Here is a 24,172-nt window from a genome sequence, read left to right as displayed (position 1 = left end):
TGTAACAGAGACCGGGTATAGTTTCTTAACTGGGCTACCCTAATATCGATTGAAAATTGATATCGATTCAATTAGTAAACCTTAATTCAATTTTTGTATTATCAGCAGGTTTGGTTAGTGTGGAACCGGTCACTGGTACCTGGCTGGTATTCGCCCCGACCATGCCTCAGGCTGTAAATTGACCCTTGTCAAAGTGTTTAGGCTAACGGCACTCGGCCCCACTCAAGTTAAAATAGGCCTACAACTGTTTGCTAATTACTTGAAAATAACTGTTGTTAAGCAATGCTACAGTGGAAACATTTGAAACGTTTTAAATTTGTATGACATCAGTGACATTGATTTGTTAAAGCAGAGTTTGAACAAAAAGCCCATTACAAAAACTTTCTTACTTATGAAGGTTTTGAAAAAATTTAACTGACTTTAAAAGATTACTCTAAACAAAAATAGAAAATATTGGGTTTTTAAGATAATACAGTTTTAAATCAAACAAAAAATACACATAATCAAAATTTATTTTGAGCATTAATAAATTATAACAACTATGTTACACCACTAGAAAAACAATATCACATTAACACTTAACTATGTAAATAATTTAAATTATATTAAAACCATTTAAATACTTTGCTAGTTTTTAATGATACAAAATATTTTAAAAAAGCTTAATATTATGATATAATAAATACAATACACATTTGTTGCAACATTAAATAGATAAACTCTTTTCTTGGAAATTGACAAGTTTTATTTAGTAACCACTAAAATATTTATAAGCTTAAAATTTATTTAAAACAAGGTTTATTATCTGTGTTAAAATTATTTTCAAATTTATTTAGTCTGGATAGAACTTTACTCTACACATGACCTGAGTGTTTATCCGAATATTTCCTACAAGTACCAGATGTTGAGAGCTCACATAACCTAACTTAGACATTTAATTTAATAATAAAATATAATATTATACAGATGTTTCCATACAAAAATACAATTATGTCAACTGAGGTATAACAGAAGGGAAATTAACACATTTATTTTGTTTGTGCGGTGAATAATTGATTTAATTGTCCTCTGTGCATCTGCAAGTCAGTGCACAAAATAACTATTTTTAGCGAATTTCCCATATAGGGGAATAAGCTATTACCATAGATAAAACACAGTCCCTTAGTAGATTTCCCATCCTTATGGATCAACTGAAGCCAATTTTATTGTTAGTTCTGTCCGGTTTTCTGTAGATGTCGTGTTTTGTTTAAAATTTGTTTCTTGTTATAAAAGTAACTTAAAATCTCGTTTAAGGTAACACAGTAGTCAAAAATTTAAAAAATTTTTTTTTTTTTTATAATTAATTCTAGTTTAAAATTTTATCCTGAATCCATAGAAACCAAATATGTTATATAATAAAATTTATTTGATACCTAGATTTTTTGTCATTTATTATAAATCTTGCACAGCTGTTTCAGTGATCGCATGACAGCGGCTAAGGATTTATATGCAAAAATAAAAAATAAATATATTTTTTTTTTATAATTAATTCTAGTTATAAATTTAATCCTGAATCCATAGATACCAAATATGTTATATAATAAAATTTATTTGATAGATTTTTTGTCATTTATTATAAATCTTGCACAGCTGTTTCAGTGATCGCATGACAGCGACTAAGGCTTTATATGCGATTTACCGAAAATTTACTTTTTTCTTCGTCCGGTACATTTTTTTGACACATTTATGAACCGATTTTAATGAAATTTTTTACAGACCTTCTGTGTATATTAACAAATAATAATAGGAAGTGAAATTACAAAATATTTGATACAACCCGAGTTTTAATTATTTTTTAATTAAAAAACGTGATAAAATATTTATGTTTAAAAAAAATGCATAAAAAATTATTTTTAACTTTAGAACAAAAGTGGTTCCTATTATCGTTGAGAAAGGTGCGTAAGACAATGTATAAAAATTTCAGGTTGCTAGGATAATTTTTAAAGAAGTTAGGTGTACCTAAAAATGGTGAAATTAACATGGACGTGATAGGGACTATTGTGTTACCTTAACCAAATAAAACTATCTGATCATAAATAATAACTCGTCCACTAACTATATAACCAAACAGTGAGACACAAATAATGAGAAACTAACCCGAAAATAATAGAAACAAATTGTAAACAAAACACAACATCTACAGAAAACCGGACAGAACCAACAATAAAATTGCATTCAGCTGTTCCATAAGGATGGGAAATCTACTAAGGAACTATGTGTTATCCATGCTATTACCATAGGTCACAAGGTAAAACCTGGACCCGAGACTGATTTACTTTTTCGTTTTTAAGTCCCCAGAGGCCAAGAACACCATCCGTTTCGATTTTGAATTTTGATATTATGTGTGTCTGCGTCTGTTGGCACGATAATTCAAACTAAAATGATCCGATTTCGATAAAATTTGGTACAAACATGTAAACTTAGGTTTATTCAAACAATTTTGCAAACCATCGTGATCGAACCATGGGAACAGGGTTAAATCGGGGATTTATAGGGTAAAAATAAGTTTTTAGCAATTTTCCCATATGGGGTAGGGTATAAGCTATATAGTGTGTGTGTGTGCGTCCGTTAGCACGATAATTCAACCTTAAATGATCTCATTTCCATAAAATTTGGTACGAACATGTAAAAATTCAAATGAGTTCGCAAACCAGCGTGATAGGATCTAGGGAACAGGGTTTTATGGGTGAATTTATGAGGTAAAAATTGTTTTTTTCTCGTTTTTGACCCTGATAAATTAACTTTCCCAATTGCTCTCTAGACCAATTTGAAGAGTTGAAAGAAAAATTAATTTAGTATATTGATGTGTTTTTTAACAGTTATTGGTTACGGAGAATAAGTAAGTATGGATATATTTTTATCACATTTGGTAAATCTATTATTTTATACTAAGCTTTTAATATTTAACTAAAAAAACAAACTACATTACCCTCTAGGTACTTGTTAAACCTAATGGGGGAAATAGATTAATTGAAAATCAAATCTGGCCCTGCAGCTTTGCTGTGGCAGGGGTATTCTCCTTTTTGACCCTCAAAACATAAATTTCCTAATTTCTCTCTAAACCATTTTGAACTGATGAAAACTAATAATTTAGTATATTGAAGTGTTTTTGTATGTTTAATGGTTACGGGGAAAAAATGTATTACCCTCCTCACACTTTATTACCCTCCTTGTAGCAACAAACCTAGGTACTTGTTATACCAAAAGTTATTGATATAGATTTACAGTAGAACCCCTCATATCCAACCTTGGAATAACCGACTCCTCAAGATATCCTACTTGAAACCTGTGTCTACTTGTTTCCTGTCTGGGGCGCTAACACCAATCGCAGATGTTGCCGTAATCACGGCGGACAATCATCACTGTCGCCAATGACGGGTTTTTCAGCAGTCCCGGGAGACGATTTCCGAAGTCGTGGAGACTTTAATATGCTCACTTGTGGTTTCAAGGTCGCCGGAGACAATTACTAATGTCACGGAGACTGCAGGTTATGCTCCTCCTGATATCCGACCATGGCCTGGTCCCGTCATCGTCGGATACGGAGGGTTCTACTGTAATTGAAAATCAAATCAGGAAAATGAAAACTTTCTTGATCTGCAGGTTTGCTGCGGTGGGGGCATTTTATTTTACAGTGTTTTTATCGAATTTCCCATATAGAGAAATAGCTTTAAACGTAGGTCTCATGGTAAGACCTGGACCCGGAGCTGATTTTCTTTTTTGTTTTGATGTACCCAGAAGCCAAAAACACCATCCGTTCAAATTCATCCTACTAATATTATAAGTGAGAAAGTTTGGATGTATGGATGTTTGTGACAAGTAAACGCAAAAAATACTGGTCGGATTGGGTTGAATTTTGTTAGCTCACATTTCACTTTTTTATTGTTTAGGGGCAGTGGTAGAATATTATGGCTATGGTAGATGTGCTATACTATAGCATACCGTAAATTAAAAGAACCAAATTTTCTTAAGCCGTGTCCTCTCTCATTGCAAACGTAAAGGACGAGTATAACTGCAATAAGCATTTTATACTTATATGCCAACTACGTACAAAGGACGGGTACTCTGCTAGTATTATGTATGTGTGTGTGTGTGTCCGTTAGCACGATAACTCAAGCAAAAATTATCGATTTTGATTAAATTCGGTACAAGCTTGTAAACCTACGTTTATTCGAACGAGTTCGTGAACCAGCATGATCGGATTATGGGAACAGAGGTTTATGGGGCAAAAATTGGGTTTTCCCATTTTAGACCCTTAAAACATTAAATTTTTATATTTCTTTCCAAACCATTATGAAGAGCTTATAAAACTAATAATTAAGTATATTGAAGTTTTTTTTTGCACAGTTATTGACTACGGAGATAACTAAACAAACTTTTAATTTAAAATTCCCATCTTATTCTTATGGAAGTTAAGTAAACTATAATATTTTGCTTGTTTATAAACATAGTTTCATGAAACTTGGCATATTTGTTTATCTTATACTATTAATATTTTACTAAAAACACATTTCATTAACCTCCCTGTAGCAGCAAACCTGTTATTTAAATAGATTTATGTGAAAAACCTATCAGGCAAATGGAAATTCGCTTAGTCTGCAGGTTAGCTGTGGCAGGGGTATTATATATTTAAATAATCCATCAAAATAAAGCACTAGGCTGGTTGTATAATTTAATTAGCCTACTTAAAGTACTCGAAAAAGGGGAATTTCTTTAGAAGTTAGAGCTAAAATATTATTAAAAGCAATACATACATGATAAACAGGCAAAATCAAATTTTAAGCCTAAAGAACGGTTATGATCAATATAAAATATACACAAATAAATAATAATAATTGCATATACAGAAAATAAATATAAATATCATACAAAATTAGCCTATTACCCTAAAAATTAAACATTTCACAATAGCATACTTTTGATCATCTCTTATGTTTTATTGATCCTATTTTATTTAATGATTTATTGATTAATAAGAGTATATATCTATTCAACTTCTATAATTAACAATTTTTTACTATAATAATGTTAGCCTACTTTTGTGCTTTTTACAGATTGGAAAACAACCTTTACCAATAGCACAGCATTATAAGAAAAAAAATACAAATATGCCTACAGTACTATACACAAACCCAGAGGGACTAAATGGCATCATTACTGACCAGTTTATGGCAACTGCAGAAAAGATATCTCAGTAGTTACTGGTTATACAAAGTATTAATTAGTGACCCAAATGTCCAAAATATCTTACTTTTTCAGATTTTCTATCTTTACTGAATTACTGTGCCGAATGATGAAATACATGACTCAGGTACATATTTCTATATTAATAGAGGATGAATTTAGAATTAATGATAGGATAACTTTTATACCGATCAAGATCAGCTTATCTTTATCCAGCTCAATTATCAAGGATAGCTTAGCCCATTTTAAAACTATTGAATCTCAAAACCCAAACTTAAAAAGTTAAATACCGAATCTGAAAACCTTAACTCACAAATTGTTTACTTGCCTGGTTAATTTTACAAAAAATACAGTTCATAATAACATATTTGATACGTAATTGAACGTAACTAGAGAATATAAACGACTGTTAACGGAAGGCTTGTGACCTTGGCAGTTCGCCTTGTATTTTCTGTTAAAAATAACCATAATAACGACGCCAAAATATTTTAGCAGTTTCGGTTTTGAAACTCAAAACTTGTAGATAGAATCGCAAAATGGAAACTTTTCCAATGTTTCAGTGGTTTTGAAATTCGGTTTTGAGTTTTGACACTAGGCCTACACTAGTACAAAATGTAAAGGGTTTAGGTCCTAAACCAGACATATATATCTTGAATAACTTCTTGATCAGCATCGTACGTGTTATTAAATTACCAGAAAGCAGAAAAATACGCCAAATAACACTTTTAATAATACATTTACACTTGTACTGTTTACTCACAAGACATACATATAAAAGACGGTAAGTGGTGATCGATTTTGATTGGACACTCCAATCATCAATAGGGGAATCTATTGGGTCGCCTAATTGGATCATTCGCCTATTGGGTCTGATGATGATTGGTGTGTCCAATCGAAATTGACCACCACTTACCATCTTTTATATCTATTTACCATCTTGTGAGTAAACAGTATAAGTAGGCTATAATAAATTATTATAAGTGTTATTTGAAATATTTTTATGCTTTCAGATAAATATCTTAGACAGAGGCGTCACGTGACCCATAGATTTGACGGGCACAACCAGAACACCCCCCTACCAGGTGGCTGAGGGGTGTAAATACCCTAATATAACTTGGTATAAATAACTTAAGAGAGTAGAGAAATATTTTTGGGGGGAATTTACTGTTGGTGAGGTAGAAAGAACGCCCCCCTGTGACCCCCCTCCCATCACTCATGTGACGCCTTTGCTTAGACCTGTTCAACTTGAATAAAATCTCTTGCTCAAAAAGTTTACAACATAGCTGAAAGCAAATAATATAATGAATCTATCAAGGTACAGGAGTAATTATTTTTTCAGTATTGTAAGAAAACTTAACTTCAAACTATCCACCACAAAATCATAGACAGTCACTAGATTGCAATCGATCCAACGGGATCAATGGTGACTTTATTTTTACGTCTCCAGTAAGTATGTACAATTTTGGGCACAAAGAGAGAGAGGGAAAAGTAAAATTGTTAAGGCACCTTGAGTGTACTGACAGCCTTAAGAAGCAAACTAAATGAAAAGTCCAGGATACTCCTGAATAGAGAACATTCTAGTTGATGACTCAGACGGCATTTAGGCTAGTCCTTACGAAGCCCATTGGTCCTGAACTGTCTTGAGATGGGCTACGGCTCGTTGAGTGATATTAAGGGCAGCATGAACTTCTTGCAGTCCTTCTTCACCCATCAAACTCAAACCACTGAGACCTACAACAACGTTGAATGTTGAATGTATATTAAAATGTACCACTAGTATTTGATTGTAAAGTGGGTTTTTTATGCCCCCTGATATTTTTGCATATCAGTTTAAACACTCAAGTTGGAAGTCATAGATTTTATCTTAATGATTATAATCCAATAAATTGTAAGTAGATGTAATTCAAGTTAACAAAGAAGTGGGAATGTTCACACATAATAAGAGGAACTGACTTTGTCCTGTCAGCACACGACACAATTCGCTGCCACAGAACTAAAGAAACCTAACTCAAAGCTCTTAGAGGTCAGTCAGATGAGGTAAATAACCTACCGATGTACGCAAAGGAATAGGCCTACATTGAACCAAAACATTTTGTATTGCAAGGAAAAAACAATATTTTAATGTGTAACTTAACATTTCTTCAAACGTATGTGAGTACGGAATGATATAAATTATAGGATGATCTGAAACTCCCTTACCAAGATAGGTATGCATGGGATCTGCGTAGGAGTCTGCCCACTTGGAGAATCCTCCGGAGAAAGTGCTCTGAGTGCTCATTACGTACTCTCGGTTCTCCTTGAAGTCAACCAAATCAAACACCTCCAACAGCTGTACATCAATTAAACTTTACAATTGTATTGACAAATGCTACAGCATACTCCCTTTTATTAATATCTGTTTCATTTAGTCTTCAGACAGTTCGGATAACAGTTAAGCATAGCGCTGTTCTAGTTTACCAATTTTGCTGACACAGAGTGTGGTTTTAACATGCATACAATTATTTTGGCATGTTGGCACTAACTTCTGATGGTATCAATTTTTTATAGTTTGGAAAAAAAATTTTATTCCAGAGTGTCGTAACAAAGGGCTGCAATAACATTATATCAAACATAGTCTAAAGCTGTACTACAACATTTTCGGCATGTTCCTGAATAACATTATGTAGAATACATCTGTAATAACTGAGCAGTTAGTTTGTAAAAGAGAAGACACTAGTAAATTAACAAATCCAGGGCCGCCCCGAGGGTAATAGACGCTCGGGCGAGATTTAAATTTTCACCCCCTCCCCAAAAAAGGTATTTGGGGGGTTTGCGTCAATGGACCCAACGTCCGATATATCGATATCGAACGTTTTGCAAGTATTTTTTATAAACGTAACAACTACACTGAACTTAACTAAAAACATTGAATTTACGACTCACAACGGACATCACGAAACGACTATGAGTTGATGTAAGAGTTTGAGGTTAGAAACAAGCAAGTGTAGGTGGGGCGTGTGGGCAAATACGCAGTGTGTGTGTCTCGGACTCGCAGTATTGCCAACAAGTCACATGCCAGACGTAAAAGTAGTAATAGTACGAGTTGTATATTAATTAATGGTATTTATTTTATGAATAAAACGAAAGCTAAGGATTGCCTTTTTTTAGAATAGCCATTGATTGTCATTGATTACATGTTTAAGAGTTTCCCGTAAAATTTGTTTGCGGTTTGCCAATAACGTACTTAAATATTTTACCTTCCAAAGCCGTGGCGCCCTGACCCTGAATGAATCTGTTTACCGTCACCACAACAATGTGTAGAAGTTTGGAAGAAGACTCATTTCTATTTGCACTCTTTAGATTTTCCAGTGTTGGAACAGTTAGGTTGGCTGAGTTATAGCAAGTAACATTTTCAATCACATTAAAACTAACATATTACAATAGACCCTCTCTAATACGGCACTGCGCCACTCCAGTAATCCGGCGTCTTTTGACGGGTGAGGTCTTCCGCGATCGTGGCAAAATTCTGAATATCTCCCGCAGTCGTGTAGACATTATCGTCGTCTTCCGCGTTAGCAGCAAAATTCTGATCATCTCCGACGGCCGTGTAGACATGATCATCGCCTCCCGCGGTCCTGAAAACATCGTCGTCATCTTGCACGATCACGGCGATATATTGAACATCTCCCATGGCCACATCCTATTAGACATTATCGATGTCTTCCGCGTTACCAGCAAAATGCTGATCATCTCCCGCAGCCAATAACTGACTTATACACATGGAGATATAATTTTTTTTGAGAGATGTGTTTTTTTTGTTGTATGTCGTATTTGTAGACATTATCATCGCTTCCTGCGGTTACCGAAACGTCTTCGTTGTCATGCACGATTGTGGCAATAGCGGTTTCCAATCGTGCGATCTTCAGAGACATGTTTTAAGTGTTTTATTGATAACATTCCAGTAATCCAGCATTTTCGCTGACCCGGCAGTATCACGGTCCTATACCTGCCGGATTACTGAGAGTCTACTGTGTAGTAAACTAAAAATGTGAGACAATACCTTAAGAGTAGCTCCAACCCAGAAAGAGTAGCATGTGTCTTCTGGTTTGTTAGGTCTTCCTTGGAAGCCAGTAACTTGTCTGAAGATTGCCCACCTCTTCAGGCCTTCTATCTGTCAGATCATTCACATGTTTTTTTTAAACCGGATTGAAAGAAAATGTAATGTTCTGTATAGTTAAAACACATATCATAAAGTTACAAATTAAGCCTAACCAAATATCTGAACAAAAAATGTTTGTGAACAATAACCATAAACAAATCACTATTACCTTCAAATTAGGAAATCACAACTCAAAATGAAAATCACACGCTGCTGAATCTTTCCAATCTCATTTTTACATACTTTATAATTTTATTTAGTCGCACATACACTCTTCAGAAATGATATTCTTGACTAGGCCTACGTCTATATAAAAACAAGATGAGACAGGATTTTATGGGTATTAGACAACTGTAGTTCAAACCAGTGTGGCATGCATGTCTTGAGTAGTTTATTTCAAAATAGGAAATATTGTTTTCTTAGGGTGGATGAAGTGTGGAAGGATGAAACATTGTATTTTGAAGGATAGATCAAGGACATGGCAAAAATTTAGCTTAAGAAAGAAATTGGTGGAAAGAGAAGAGTTAAAACAAAACAAAAGAACTGGTGAGATATAATAAAAAAAGGACTTGAGATGAACATGGAAGGGATTCATCTACAGTAAGTGGAAGCTGGAAGGAGCTTTATTTAAAGGGACAATGATAAAGAGACTAACTGTGGATATTGAAGCCACTAAATTGATGCAATCCGTAAAAAATATTACCTGTTTTCTGCTGAATACATTATGTAGTCTTCCCATGAGTGTGAGAGCCGCTACAGCGCAATATGTGACACCTCCGTGGGACTCCAGGTCAGGCCCTTGACCAATCCCGTAGTCGTACGACTGTAAGAAAATTAAATTGATAATAAATTTATAAACAACTGTTTAGTTTCTTTAACTTTATTTAAACAGTTTTTAACAAATATTGTCTAAACTGTCTGAATTTTGAATAAACCAAAGAAAAGTTTTGTTCTGTTGTAGGCCTAAGGCCTACCGCACACGAGAGACTTTTTGTCGGCCGACTGTTGGCCATCTGTCTGGCTGGAGTCGGGGGGACAATCGAAAAGTCGTCAAGACTGTTTGGTTGTTGACTATGGGTGCGCACACGACCCGACTGTTTAGTCGTCTTTCGAGTGTCAAATGGATGTATATGACAGAAACCGCTGTCATATGTGCTTTACTGACAAGATTTTGTGCAAGAAAACTTAAGAGAAAATACTGGGTGCATCTAATTTATAGTCTGAGAACCTTGAAAGGCCAGATTTACCTCTATACTCAGATTTGAGGAAATATCCGGACAAATTTTTCATGTGCTCATGAATGTTTGTTGATTTTTTTACCAATTGTTGATACCCCAGCTTCAAATACACACATAGTGTTTCAAAGACACTATCCGTTCAAATTCACACACACACATATATATATATATATACTAGCTGACCCGGCGAACTTCGTATCGCCTAAGTTATAGGTTTCCCCTAAGACAGACCGATGGAAAGAAAGTACCGTTACGTTTAATTTTCAAGATGATCTCGTTCGCATCGCTCAATCACGTCCTGGTTGAAGTTCGTTCGCATCGCTCAATCACGTCCTGGTTGAAGTTCGTTCGCTACGCTCACTCACCTTTGGGTTGGAGCTCGTTCGCTACGCTCACTCACCTTTAGGTTGGAGCTCGTTCGCTGCGCTCACTTGCCTTCAGGTTAGCTCGTTCGCTACGCTCACTCGCCTCCAGGTTGAAGTTCGTTCGCTACGCTCACTCACATTTTGGTTGCAAATTAGCTGATGTCATAAATGTAAAAGAAATAATAGTGCTGCACCCTGTTGGTAATCCTTGTAACTTAACCAACCTTGTGCTCCTTGTGCTATTGAACATCATAGAACAGAACCAACTTGTTTAATTGAAACAGCTGTTAAGATTCATTAATTCCATTTCTCATAAGGTTAACATGGGAAACTCCAGAGCCACTGGGGCGGAGCCCTTTTAAGAATTTCGAAACGGGAAATAGTTTACGTCCGATTCGCATACCTACAGAATTTACACACCAAATTTCATAACGATCGGTGAAGTCGTTCCGGAGGAGTTTGCAGACAAACACTGTGACACGAGAATTTTATATATTAGATATATATATATTTGTCCGTTAGCAAGATAAATCGAACAAAATTATCTGATTTTGATGAAATTTGGTACAAACGTGTAAATCTACATGTATTTATTTGAATGAGTTCACAAACCAGCATGACTATGGGAACGGGGGTTTATGGGGGGTTTTATCGGGTAAAAATGGGGGTTTCCCATTTTTTTTACCATAAAAACAAAAGATTCCGCAATTTCTTTAGAAAACATTTTGCAGAGCTTGAAAAACAAATAATTTAGCATGCTAATTGTTATAATGGTTACAGGGAAATTCCAAAATGTTTAAAGTTAAAATTGTCATGTAATTTATATGTAGAACAAGTAAACTGTTGTAGTTTGCTTGTTTATGGATGTATTTTGATAAAACTTGGCAAATCTATTTGTTTTATACTCAGCTATTAATGTTTTACTAAAACACATCCTGAATACCCTCCCTGTAGCAGCAAAGCTAGGTACTCGTTTATCCTAATTTTATTGAAATAGATTAAATAAAACATTAAATCGGGCAAATGGGAATTCACTTAGTCTGCAGGTTTGCTGCAGCGGGGGTATTTTTTTTTATTATGACCAAATACTCTTTCAAAGTCTTTTTATAAAGAGGGGACCGTGCCTCAACTTCATCAATAAGTTTATCAACTTTCTCGTCCCTCAAAACACTTGCACTGGTGGTTGTCGAAGCCATAATAATAACAATAACACACAAATAATAATACTTATCATAATAACAATAATAATACACATGATAACAATGCACTCGACTGTCAGACAGACAGACTTTTTAATCGTCAGTGTGCGCGATCAAACTTATCTCCATGCCTTTATCAATAAGACACGACAGTTGAGTCGGGGAGCAGTCGGCGGAGAAATCGGTCAGCACCAAACTGCCCCGACTGTCTGCAGACAGTCTGCCAACTGTCTTGCTGCGGTCGGCCCGTGTGCGCGCTCAGATTTACTACTATGGGGCCGACTTTGACTCCCGACTACGACTAAAAAGTCTCTCGTGTGCGGTAGGCCTAAGAAAATATTAACATTTTCAATTAATTAAATATGAAAACTTGATTTGGTTTATTTAACCTGTGCTGTGGTGACGGTAGATGGTCTGTATAGAAGAGAACTTAACAACTTTACACTGCCATCCAGTAGTCGCAAATAATCGGCATCTGTGTTAATTTTCATGGTTTTTAGGAATGGAACATTAGTAGATGTTATATATTCATTCAAGTGAAACTTTAAAAAATGATAAAAGTGATTCCTGCAAATGTGCTATTCTGAGTCCACTTAACAAATATCGTTTTGACAATAAAGTACTTGAAAAAGGTGCCAGGAGAAGAAGGGAATTGATGTACAGATTCAGCTTTTAGTGACAATTGTTCCCAGCAATTGTAGTTCCCTGATGAGTTTCCTAAAAGCCTTAAAGAAAGTAGTCTCTTGCAGCAACGGATGGATCTTAAACTTGACGACTTAGTAATTGTTGAAATATGATTTGTGTGAATAGTTCATTTTGGTATCACATGTGTTCTATGTATTAAGGAACGCGGCAGCGTTCCGCCCCGCCAAGTCCCCCAGCGGTACACAGCTGCTGCAGTGTATATATACATGACGTGACAAAGTGGCTTTTTTACTCGTCTATAGCTCTGAAGAAACAAAAGCTACTAAAATAATTGTTCATCCACTGGATAGGGGCACTCATTCTTGGCAAAATAAAAAAAAGGATTTAAAAAAAGGTTGTGTTTGAGCCAAGAAAAACTAGTTTGAAAATTCACAAATTTTCCGTGTTCTCCTTCTTCTCCTTAAATGTTGACGGACCTACAGCCCAAACCACTGGCTCAATTTTAATGTTTTTTATGTTGTTTGAAAGCCCTTAGCGTGTAGATGTGCCTTTTGAGGGTCACAAGTCGGTGCGTTGACCCATAAACCCTTGGCAAGCCCTCAAAGTACGATTTTGGCCCATTTAAATAACATGGAATTAAAATCAAAACAAAAGAAGGATCAGCTGCGATTAAATCTCAATTAATTTAAAATGTTAGAGAAATTCATAGGATCAGCTGAAAAATTATTTTAAAACTTTTATAAAGTATTTTTTTCAGGTATACCGAATGATTTGAGCTACTTACTATATAAAATTACTTAGAGCAGTGATATTCCCCGATACTTTCCATTGAAAAATGCAGTGTACCGATGGTACACTGGTACAGCAGCTCGTCATTTTTAACAGTTTAATACTACTTATCAAAACATATGAAACCTAGGAACTTGAAACTTAGTACTAGTACTAAGGTTAGTTTTAACATTGTTTCTTCATAATATTGCCAAAATTTATTTAACTAAATAAGGTTAGTTTTATGTTTTGATACACTAAAACAAATAAAACAATCGGGAAAATCCGTCTACGTATGTTAAACAAGCAAAAAAGTGAATGTAAAAAGTGATATGTAAATTTAGGATAAAATAGTATATCTCGTACCTAGGGCCGAAAATGAGGTTTTGCCGGCTCGAGATAGTTTTTAAGTTCGAGACGAAGTCGAGAACTTAAATCGATCGAGAGCTGCAAAACCATTTTGGTCCGTGGTACGAACGCTATTTTTCACCACACTATACCGTATTACCACTATTCACCACTATAATAATGCACACTGATAGTCAACACAACTACAACTTTAAGGTTATGTGAAGAAATAATTTGAGGAATCAGCAAAATAAAAATAAACAGTTGCTAGGCAACGGTGACAATAACACAATCCTATTGCAATGCTATGGATTTTGATTGTGTATTTAAAATGCATTCATGTTTTAAGTAAGTAAGCGGACAGCTGATTTTGCGGCCCCGGCCTGTAAAAACCTGCTCGGTCCCCAAATTATGGACAGCTGGCATCGCCAGCAAAACGTAACTTTCGGCCACCAATTAACGTATGTAATACAGCCAAAAACATGATAGTGTGGTGAAAATGAGTTTTTCAATATTTGTTTTGCCTTATGCTATTTCTAACAAACCTAATCTGTTTGATTACATTTTTACTTCTCTAATAAGGGCTCAATTTACACTAGTCTTTAGATATACGGGTTTAATTATCGGAACACTTTTGTAACACCAATGCATTTTATGTGTAGTTGTGCCCTGGTCTATATATAAGAGAAAAGAGGATTTTTATTTTAACTGTTAATTTTCTACAAAAATAAATACAATCTAACAAAAAACCACTAAGTGGTAACACTTCCCCCGCCAAGTCAGCAACCCAAAAAAGACAATAAATCACCACTTTTCCGCCAAGTAAAACAATGTAATGTATGTAAGTTTGGCCACTTGGCGGCAGACTTTTGCTTGATCACTTTAAAAAATACCATAAAATTAGTTTCATTGAGCAAGTATCTCTCCCAATAGTACATTGCTAGATGAGAGCTTATTTTACAAAATTTGACCTTATTTGTGTCACATTTCATAAAATCATAATAGTGATGGTTTTATATTTACTGATTACCTCGAAATTATTATACTTAGTTGGACTAATTAATTAGAGAAGTTGATTTGTGAAATTATCCACCAACGTAACTTTAATGAAAAAAAAACAAGCAAAAGTCTGCCGCCAAGTTGCCAAACTTACATACATTACATTGTTTTACTTGGCGGAAAAGTGGTGATTTATTGTCTTTTTTGGGTTGCTGACTTGGCGGGGGAAGTGTTACCACTTAGTGGTTTTTTGTTAGATAAGTTAGTTGTCATGGATACCAGATGTGTTTTGTGGAAAGCTATGTTGTTGTTTTGTATTGAGTAAAACTTTGTACCTAAAACACCTTTCTCTTTATCATTCTACATAATTTAAGTCCATTTACAACAGGTTATGGGCCCAGGATATTTTATTCAGTGCTTCATTTAAAGAATACCAACTTCATAAGTTTGTAACAGCAATATGACTCAAAATTCATTACCAATTGAAAGGCTTAAAGGTCGTGAGAATTTTGATACATGGAAGTTTGCAGTACAAGCTTACCTGGAAGATTTGGATTTGTGGGACTGTGTATCTGGTGTAGAACAGGATAAGAAAAAGGACACTAAATTTCGATCAAAGCTGATCTTATTGGTTGATCCGATGAATTATGTACATATTCAAAACACAACCACCGCAAAGGCAGCTTGGGACAATTTAACGAAGGCTTTTCAAGATGATGGATTAAGCAGGAGAGTTGGACTTCTCCGTATTCTAATAACTACAAAGCTGGAAGATTGTAGTTCTGTTGAGGAATACGTGAACCGCATAGTCACAACTGCTCACAAGCTTACAAATGTGGGTCTGCAGGTAACCGATGAATGGGTTGGAACAATCTTACTAGCTGGTTTACCCATCCGGTATGAACCAATGATAATGGGAATTGAATCTTCCGGCAATAAAGTCACGGCGGATGCGATAAAAACGAAGTTATTGCAAGATGTGTCTCCAGTACAACGTGATATGACTTTTGCAGGAACTGATTCTGCACTGTATGGTTCCAGTTCAAGAGAAACTGTTCACAAAGTGTATCAAAAGAACAGAAACACGAGTAGTTCGGACAAAAATGTGAAGAAAGGTCCGAGATGTTATAAATGCAATGTTTACGGTCACATCTCGAAGAATTGTACATCTACAAGAGAAGTGGGCAAAAATAACGTAAACTCTGGCAAATCTAATACGTCACTCTTTGCTGCATTTTCAATGCAATCGGGCGTTAATAATGAGTTCTTTTTAGACAGCGGTGCATCTTGTCATTTATGTGTTGATGCTAATATGCTTCTGAACGCAAGAAAAGGCCAAGCACTAACGATCACCACAGCGAATAATGAGACAATGGTGACTGATACCGTCGGTGATTTGGAGCTTCCAATATGTATTTCTGGTGAGGTCTCGGAAGCAAATGTAAGTAATGTACATTTTGTGCCTAACTTAAAAGTTAATCTTTTATCAGTGAGTCAAATTGTAAATAAAGGAAACTCTGTGGTATTCAATAGTGATGGAGCCAAAGTTTTCAATTCAACAGGGTAGCTCATTGCTTCTGCTAGTTTAATAAACAACCTGTTTAAGTTGGATATGCCTATGAACACATCTGCATTATCCATGCAAAGCAGTGGCTTAACGCTCTGGCATCAGCGTATGGGACATTTGAATTTCGATAGCCTTACAAGATTAGTTGATGGCTTGGCTGATGATATCAACATTTCTGGTAGTAAGCCAGAAACTATTTGTGATATCTGTATGTTAGGAAAAAGCCATCGTTTACCTTTTCCTAAGAGTGAGTCTAAAAGCAGTCATTATCTGGAGCTAGTGCATTCTGACTTGGTAGGTCCTATGGAAGTGAATAGTCTTGGTGGGTCTAGGTATATTTTGACCTTTTTAGATGACTACAGTCACATGTGTTTTGTTTATTTTTTAAAATCAAAGGACGAAGTCAATGGTCACTTTAAAACGTTCAAAGAGTATGCTGAAAAACAAACTGACAAGAAGATAAAAGTGTTGCGTACAGATAATGGTACGGAGTACTGTAATCGCAACTTAACTGAGTTTTTTAAGTCATCAGGTATTGTGCATCAAACTACATGTCCTTACACACCTCAGCAAAACGGAAAGGCAGAGCGTCTCAACCGTTCCCTCCTAGAACGAGCAAGATGTTTGCTGATAGAGTCTGGGCTTCCATCTAGTTTTTGGGCTGAAGCTGTAAATACTGCTGCTTACCTTCTGAACAGATCACCATGCAGGTCCGTGGAACCAACTCCAATACAAGTGTGGTCAGGTGAGAAGCTTACTCTACAACATCTCAGAATTTTTGGTTGTAAGGCATTTGCTCACATTCCTGCCGAGAAACGTAAAAAACTTAGTCTACGATCTACTCCCTGTATATTTGTTGGTTATTGTCAGTTTAGTAAAGGGTACAGGTTGTATGATCCTCAGAAGAAAATTACTTTCATATCTAGGGACGTTACCTTTTCTGAAAATCAATGGGGAAGTTCTTTATTGAAAAATGTGAATAAAGACTTAGATTTTTACGTGTTTCCCGAACCTACAGGAAATGTGTCTGATAGTCAGGACAGTACTAGTGGTCAGACACAAACCGGTCCAAGTGTGCCCAATAATGATGATGTGCTTCCTACAGGATCCGATGTAAACCGAAGTAACGACGATGTAACTGATTTTACTGACATGAACATTATTCCGGACACAACAACTCGACCGCAGCGCGTCAGAAACCTCCCAGTTGCGTTGAACGATTATGTTACTTATTTCTCTGGCGAGCTATCCGATCCAATATCTCGCGAAGAAGCATTGAATAGTGAGTTCAAAGACTCTTGGAAGAACACTATGAACCGTGAGTTTAAGTCTCAAATCGAAAATAAGACTTGTGAATTGGTCGAAACCCCAGCCTTGAGGAAACCCTTAAACTGTAAATGGGTTTTCAAATCAAAGGAAAATGACAAGGGTCAGGTGACTTGTCAAAGGATTCGACCAAAGGAGGGGAACATTGTCAAAGGATTCATTCAAAGGAGGGGAACAGATTATGACGAAACATTTTCACCTATTCTCCAACAAAGGCTTGACTGTGAAAAATTCAGAGACTGCATTAAGTTCCAGGGATTCCACAAATAAGGAGGGTGTTGAAATATGATTTGTGTGAATAGTTCATTTTGGTATCACATGTGTTCTATGTATAAGTTAGTTGTCATGGATACCAGATGTGTTTTGTGGAAAGCTAGCCTATGTTGTTGTTTTGTATTGAGTAAAACTTTGTACCTAAAACACCTTTCTCTTTATCATTCTACATAATTTAAGTCCATTTACAACAGTAATACTAACGCAAGACAAGAAAATGAATGTCAGCTAACCAAAGTTTTTTTTTTAAGATAAGCGTATTCAAAGATGTTTGCTTATTTTATCAGTCAAGGCGAACATGAAGTTAGTTTATTTTACGAACATCAATCTTAAATACAATATCTAACTAATAATGTTTTTTTTTATTTAATTGTGGTTTTATGAAGTTAAATGTTTGAACATTCTTGACCAATGCAAATAAAATTGCTTACACATTTGACTAACCATGCTTTTGGTGATGAATGATACAGTCTTCTCAATGTCCATTCCAGACCAGTCATTGAGCATGTAGCACACACAGGCCGCACAATACACGAACCTCATGTCATTCTCACTGCCTGACAACGTGGCACAGAAGCTGAAATGTCAACAGCATTGTAATTTGCTTACCATTAATGTCTATAGTCAATCAATTATCTTTATTTACATACATGAGTACAGTGTTACATCTTAAGAGCCAGAGAAGTAAAGTTTGCTTAGTACAATGTAAAGATGTGTCAATAGTCAAAAATTGACTCTAAAAAACTAAAAAGAGTCCACATTTATACTTCTGTGTCTAATCTTACATGGACCTTTAATTAAAAAAATATTAAACCGGTCTGGGTTTTGTAAAAAAATATTTAAATATTAAACTTAAGTCAAAATCAAAGTTGTTTAAGCTGCCTATTTTATCAAAAATACACGAGGCTTGTTATTTGTAAGGTAGTCGATTCCGTGTGATGCGACACGTGTCACACTGATCATCAAGGTTTTCTCAATTTTAATCAAGTTTTGATAGAACCAGATGATCATTTGCTGCCAGCTTCGCTATTTATGGCCTTCTATGAACTCCTTAAGATACTTATGCACATCTATCGTAAAAACGCTTCAGCAATACACATCTTTCAACTGGCAAACAATTTAATAAGCGTCAGACGCCTATGAAATATAATCACAGAATGTTATTCGTATTTAGCCTAATGAGAGTGTTGGGTTTACTATTAGGGGTGGGGGAAAGAAGTAATTCTAAAAGAAAGATTATAAGTGGTGTGAACAGCTTTAAACAAGAGTAAAATATCTGTTTTGAAAAAGTGTATAGGCCTACCAAAAAGAGTGAGCACACATTAAATAGTGTCAACTTAGGGTACTTATTAAAACAAACATGGAATAGTTAAAGTATTACCCAAAAATTTTAAGCTTGATGTCAAAGAAGAATTCACCATCTTCAAAGCAATAAAAATTGACCCATGTAATATTTTAAATCGTCAGACCTCTTTCCAGTCTAATATTAATTTAAAACATATATTGACAAGTTACCAATCAAAGAAGTATAAAATAAGAAGAACAAAACAAACTGAAATACAGGTGGCACTGGAGATAAGAAAATAAGGAGCATCATGATTCAGTTAGTTTTATTTAGTCAGTTTCAGTGATAAGACAGTGCTGGCCAGCCTGTACAGTTTTAATCCGTTTATCATTTGTATTCCATTTGAATTAATTTTTCAACATGACAAGGTTATACTAGTGCGACTGTGACAGTCTTTTAAAGAACCTATTGACATTGACATACCAACATGTATTAATATATTGATGATGTGGTTGCATGATCTAATGATGACACAATTCTAGGAACGAAACTAGTCATCATACAAAGAACTGTGGTTGGATAAGGTATTATTTTATTTTATCAATAATATAATCCAACCAAGGGTCACAATGAATAATAATGAATAACATTTAAAGTTTTACATGAAAACAATTTTTACCCTCAATAAGATTACAGACTGTGTTTTTTAGGGAATTAGCTTTTTTGACAAACACCAGCAGGTTCTTTAGAAGAATATAGAATATATATATAATATATATATATAGGCCTATATATATATATATATATATAATATAGAATATATAATATAAAGCCCATAGTAATGTCAAAGGTAAAGAAAAGTTACCATACCTTCCATCATCATGTTGAAGTGCCTTCACTCCCTGAACACAAGCGTGTCTATCAACACGAGACAGATCATCCCCTAGGATCACCAGTGCTGCCAACCCTGTGTAGGTCATGGCTAAGTGACCACAGGCATAGGTGGATATAAATGACCTTCGACCTGCTTCTTCATACATGAGTGTGCTGGAACCTTGGAATCCACATTTCTCCGATCCACCATCTGTAAAACAAGTTATTATATTTTAGCGAATTTCCCTATAACGTAGGTAGCACAGTAAGACCTGGGTCGGGGACCGATTTACTTTTTCACTTTGATGTCCCCAGAGGTTATAAACACTTATAATTCGGTTCAAATTGTCTATACATGAAGGCCTATATGTTTTAATATGAGATATATATTGATATATATTATTCATATAAATGTGTTGTTTGTGTTTGTGAACGCTATAACTCAAGTAATTTTTGTCTGATTTTGATGAAATGTGACTTGAAGGTATAGGGCGGTATAAACTTGAATGAGTTTGAGAAACAGAGAGATTTTTTTGTTTTTGTAAAATAGTGCGAGATTTTGTCATAGGTACAAGGTGTTATAGAGTTTTGAAATTTCCAAAAAAAAATTTTTATTGTTTTCCTTTAAAACATGGGAATGCCTGATTTTCAATAATAACATCGTGTAGAGATTTAATAGCTATTTACATTACAAGTGTAGTAAGAGCGTTTTTACATCACGCAGGCGAATGTTGTGCAACGAGCGAAAGCGAGTTGCATAGTTCACCGAAGTGATGTAAACACGCTCTTGCGTAACGTGTAACGTACAAGATTTTACCTGACCCGACAATATACAGGAGGTTAGGAGCAATATGCTTCATTATCCATTTCACTCATCTTCTAACAGTAACGTTCATTTACAAACAAAAGCTAGGTTAGGAAAATTCTTTAAAGCATAACAATAATATTCAAGCACACCTAGCTGATTTCTAGCGTTGAACGTCGTTGGCTCCATAGAGGTATATTTTTTAAGTTATCCACTCAATGTTATTTAAATGGGTTTCATTACATCACCGAGTGAGTTTTTTTCAACTTTACATCACTCGAGAAGTAACGAAGTTATATACATCACGCTTGGGGTAGGGAAGTTTAACATGGCGGGTTAGGTAAAAAAAACAAATAATTGTATGTAGGCTATTGAAGTGTTGTTGCCAAATTTAAGGTTTACAGAGAAAATTAAAATAAACTTCATTTAAGATTTTTATAGAGAAAAAGAAGACTGTTGTGGTTTACTTGTTTATGGATGAATTTTAATCACATTTGGCAAATTTATTATTTTATCCTGTACTAACATTTGGACCAAACACTATTTACCTTCCCCGTATAGCAAATTTAATTTAATGTTATTTAAATAGTAACGTCTTGTTTATGGAAATATTTTAGTAAAAATCCAACCAGAAAAATTGAAATTCACTTAGCCTGCAAGTTTGCTGCGGAGGGGGTGGTATTTTCTGTGTAGTTTGAACAAATGTGGTGGTATGAAATTACTTGTAGCGAATTTCCCCATAGGGAAGAAGCTATTAACTGTAGGTCCGGTTAGGAAAAGACCTAACTTAGAGACCCGATACAGATTTTTTTTTTTATATCACTAGAGGCCAAAAAGACTTTTCAATAATAAAAACAGTAACTTATGGTTGTGTTATGTAAAAGACTTTGTGAAGGGTGATTTTTCCTGTAAATTAAAGAATTTACATTTCACGTAGGCGTACTTGAAATTTACATACATCCCAGAACTAGGACTTTAATCCTGGGAATGAGAACCTGATTCATCTTAAATACAGGTAACTCGGCTTAAAATTTTTGGTTCCGGCATACTTACCAGAACTTGGGAGGACTTGAAGGCCATATATCCAATTACAAATTTCTTTCTTTCTCGTATCAGATATTGATGATAATCCATTCAGTATATCTAATCCAGAAATTGCAAAGAAAGCTATTGTTAATCTGAAAAATAAAAAATTAAATTACTAGGTAGTCTATTATTTAAAATATATATATACTATCATCAAGTCTCCTATGATGGTTAACAGAGGCATTTGTAAACAGTGCAATAAATAGTTGGTACCTTAACTTGTCAATTTTAAAGTGTTTAATATGTTTTGTATGTGGAGGCTATAGAATTTGAAAACTTATTTTTCATTCTGAGTATATGGACGTCTTTGGCATTTCATTGTTTTCGTAAGGGACTTGTCCAAACCCTAGTCTTGTTACCGAACTATATAACATAGGCTAAGTTACCTTTTCGTTAGATAGCATCTTAGTAGCCCAATGATAAATAAGTTACCAAGAATATAAGTTATATATTAAATTAATTTTATTTCAACCATAACCTAATAATGTCAAAATACAATGATATAGTAAGGACTAAAGATTTCTCACTTATGGGCCTACTATGTAAAGTACTTAGGTTTAAGTTTAAAATATGTTTAAATAGGCTTTCAAGAAAACTTAAATAGTATTACGTACTGCAAATATAATAAATTGTTTGGAGTAGGACTAATTTATTACCTGGTGGTATCAAAATTTGATAAACTAGACGGAATAATATCTAGATGGTACATAAAATATTTGATGTGTTTATTTTTAGCTAAAGGTATGAGTGCTTCATCATACAACACCATTTTATAATACAAGGCCTAAATATACCGATTAATATCAAACAACTTAAACTTTATAACCTAAAATTCAACTTTACTGGTAACAAACTGAAAACTGACTGAAACTGAAACTGACAAATAACAAAACAAAATTGACTGACATTTCGTTTTCGTTTCGACATTTGGATTTGACATTGACAGTTGACACTAACCACACACTAACAGACAAAACAACTAGCGAACAAGCAACTAGCTGAAAGCTGAAAATCCGAATCCAGCTGTCCTTTTTCTAGGAGAGTGAAGCTTGATAACCTAATAGAAGCGTAAGATGTTTAATTATCTGAAATCTTTGATTTTAAGAAAAGCTTTGACAGTTCATACTGTAATTCAATGCAACATCACATGGCCTAATATGATTGTTGTTATAATTAACGGAAATTTGAAAGATCAATAATGTAATTAATTGAGCCAAAAAAATACATTTACATTATTAAAATGATAAACAAGATTTATTATGCAGTAAATTGTAACAGAAAATGAGTACATTTCAGCATTTTTAATGAGACCTAGAGCTTGGATAGAGGGTAAACTCATTGATCATAAAACAATAAATTATTGTATCTCAAAGGTCGTAGTTTCTTACTTACTTAGATACTTTGTCTTCTTTCACGGCCAACTTTAGAATTGGCCACGTTGCGAATAGTGTTGTCTAGCACCAGAGACGTCCCATAAGATGAAACGGCAGACAGGTGACATTAGCTCGTCAACTCTCGTATTATTCATTTAAATATTTTATGAACATAAATTTATCAAAAGATTGAAAATATAAAAAAACATAGAATTGAAAACAAAAACAATATTTTAACTGAAAATATATTTTTGTACATTTAAGGTGGAGTCAATATTTTCATAGACCAGTAACCAAGCTTTCGTATTCTTAAAACATGCACAAATACCATTAGCTCGCCATCTAAACAAAATAGCTGCTACAACCCTACTTGCGATGTTGCCACTTCGAAGGCCGCAGTCTAGAGTTAAAGGTGGCCGTGCTTCTTTATTCTTATCACTCACTATTCTTCCACCAAGTTTGGCACCGTGAGCAAAATATACGATTTGCCCATTATGTGCAGATCGTTGATCATTATGCCGAGCAATTAAGTCATCCGACCATCAACCCTTGGGGGATAATCTGCTCGCTTGATAAGGTTCCATTGAGTGACACTTAACTGCTAACGATCATCCAGGTAGCTAATCTCAAAGTGTTCATATAACAACCCCCGATTCCATAGCTC

General features: G+C 34.8%; 1 protein-coding gene across 1 annotated transcript; it reads right to left on the bottom strand.

Annotated features, from left to right (window-relative positions):
- Nucleotides 1-592: 592 nt before the first annotated feature.
- On the bottom strand, nucleotides 593-23,047 carry LOC129002543 (geranylgeranyl transferase type-1 subunit beta). The gene is made up of 8 exons (XM_054430421.1): nucleotides 22,792-23,047; nucleotides 22,103-22,227; nucleotides 20,242-20,455; nucleotides 18,531-18,663; nucleotides 10,062-10,181; nucleotides 9,260-9,370; nucleotides 7,420-7,549; nucleotides 593-6,951 (listed from the first exon to the last, which is right to left on the bottom strand). Exons 1-8 carry the CDS (start codon nucleotides 22,902-22,904, stop codon nucleotides 6,833-6,835), a joined length of 1,065 nt encoding a protein of 354 aa, XP_054286396.1. The 5' UTR covers nucleotides 22,905-23,047; the 3' UTR covers nucleotides 593-6,832.
- Nucleotides 23,048-24,172: the final 1,125 nt, after the last annotated feature.

Source organism: Macrosteles quadrilineatus, unplaced genomic scaffold, assembly GCF_028750875.1.
Source record: "Macrosteles quadrilineatus isolate MER2022 unplaced genomic scaffold, UCM_ALF_1.0 Scaffold_9__3_contigs__length_116548681, whole genome shotgun sequence".
NCBI lineage: Eukaryota > Metazoa > Arthropoda > Insecta > Hemiptera > Cicadellidae > Macrosteles > Macrosteles quadrilineatus.
Note: the sequence above shows the minus strand (reverse complement) of the source record. Positions and strands in the feature narration are given on the sequence as shown.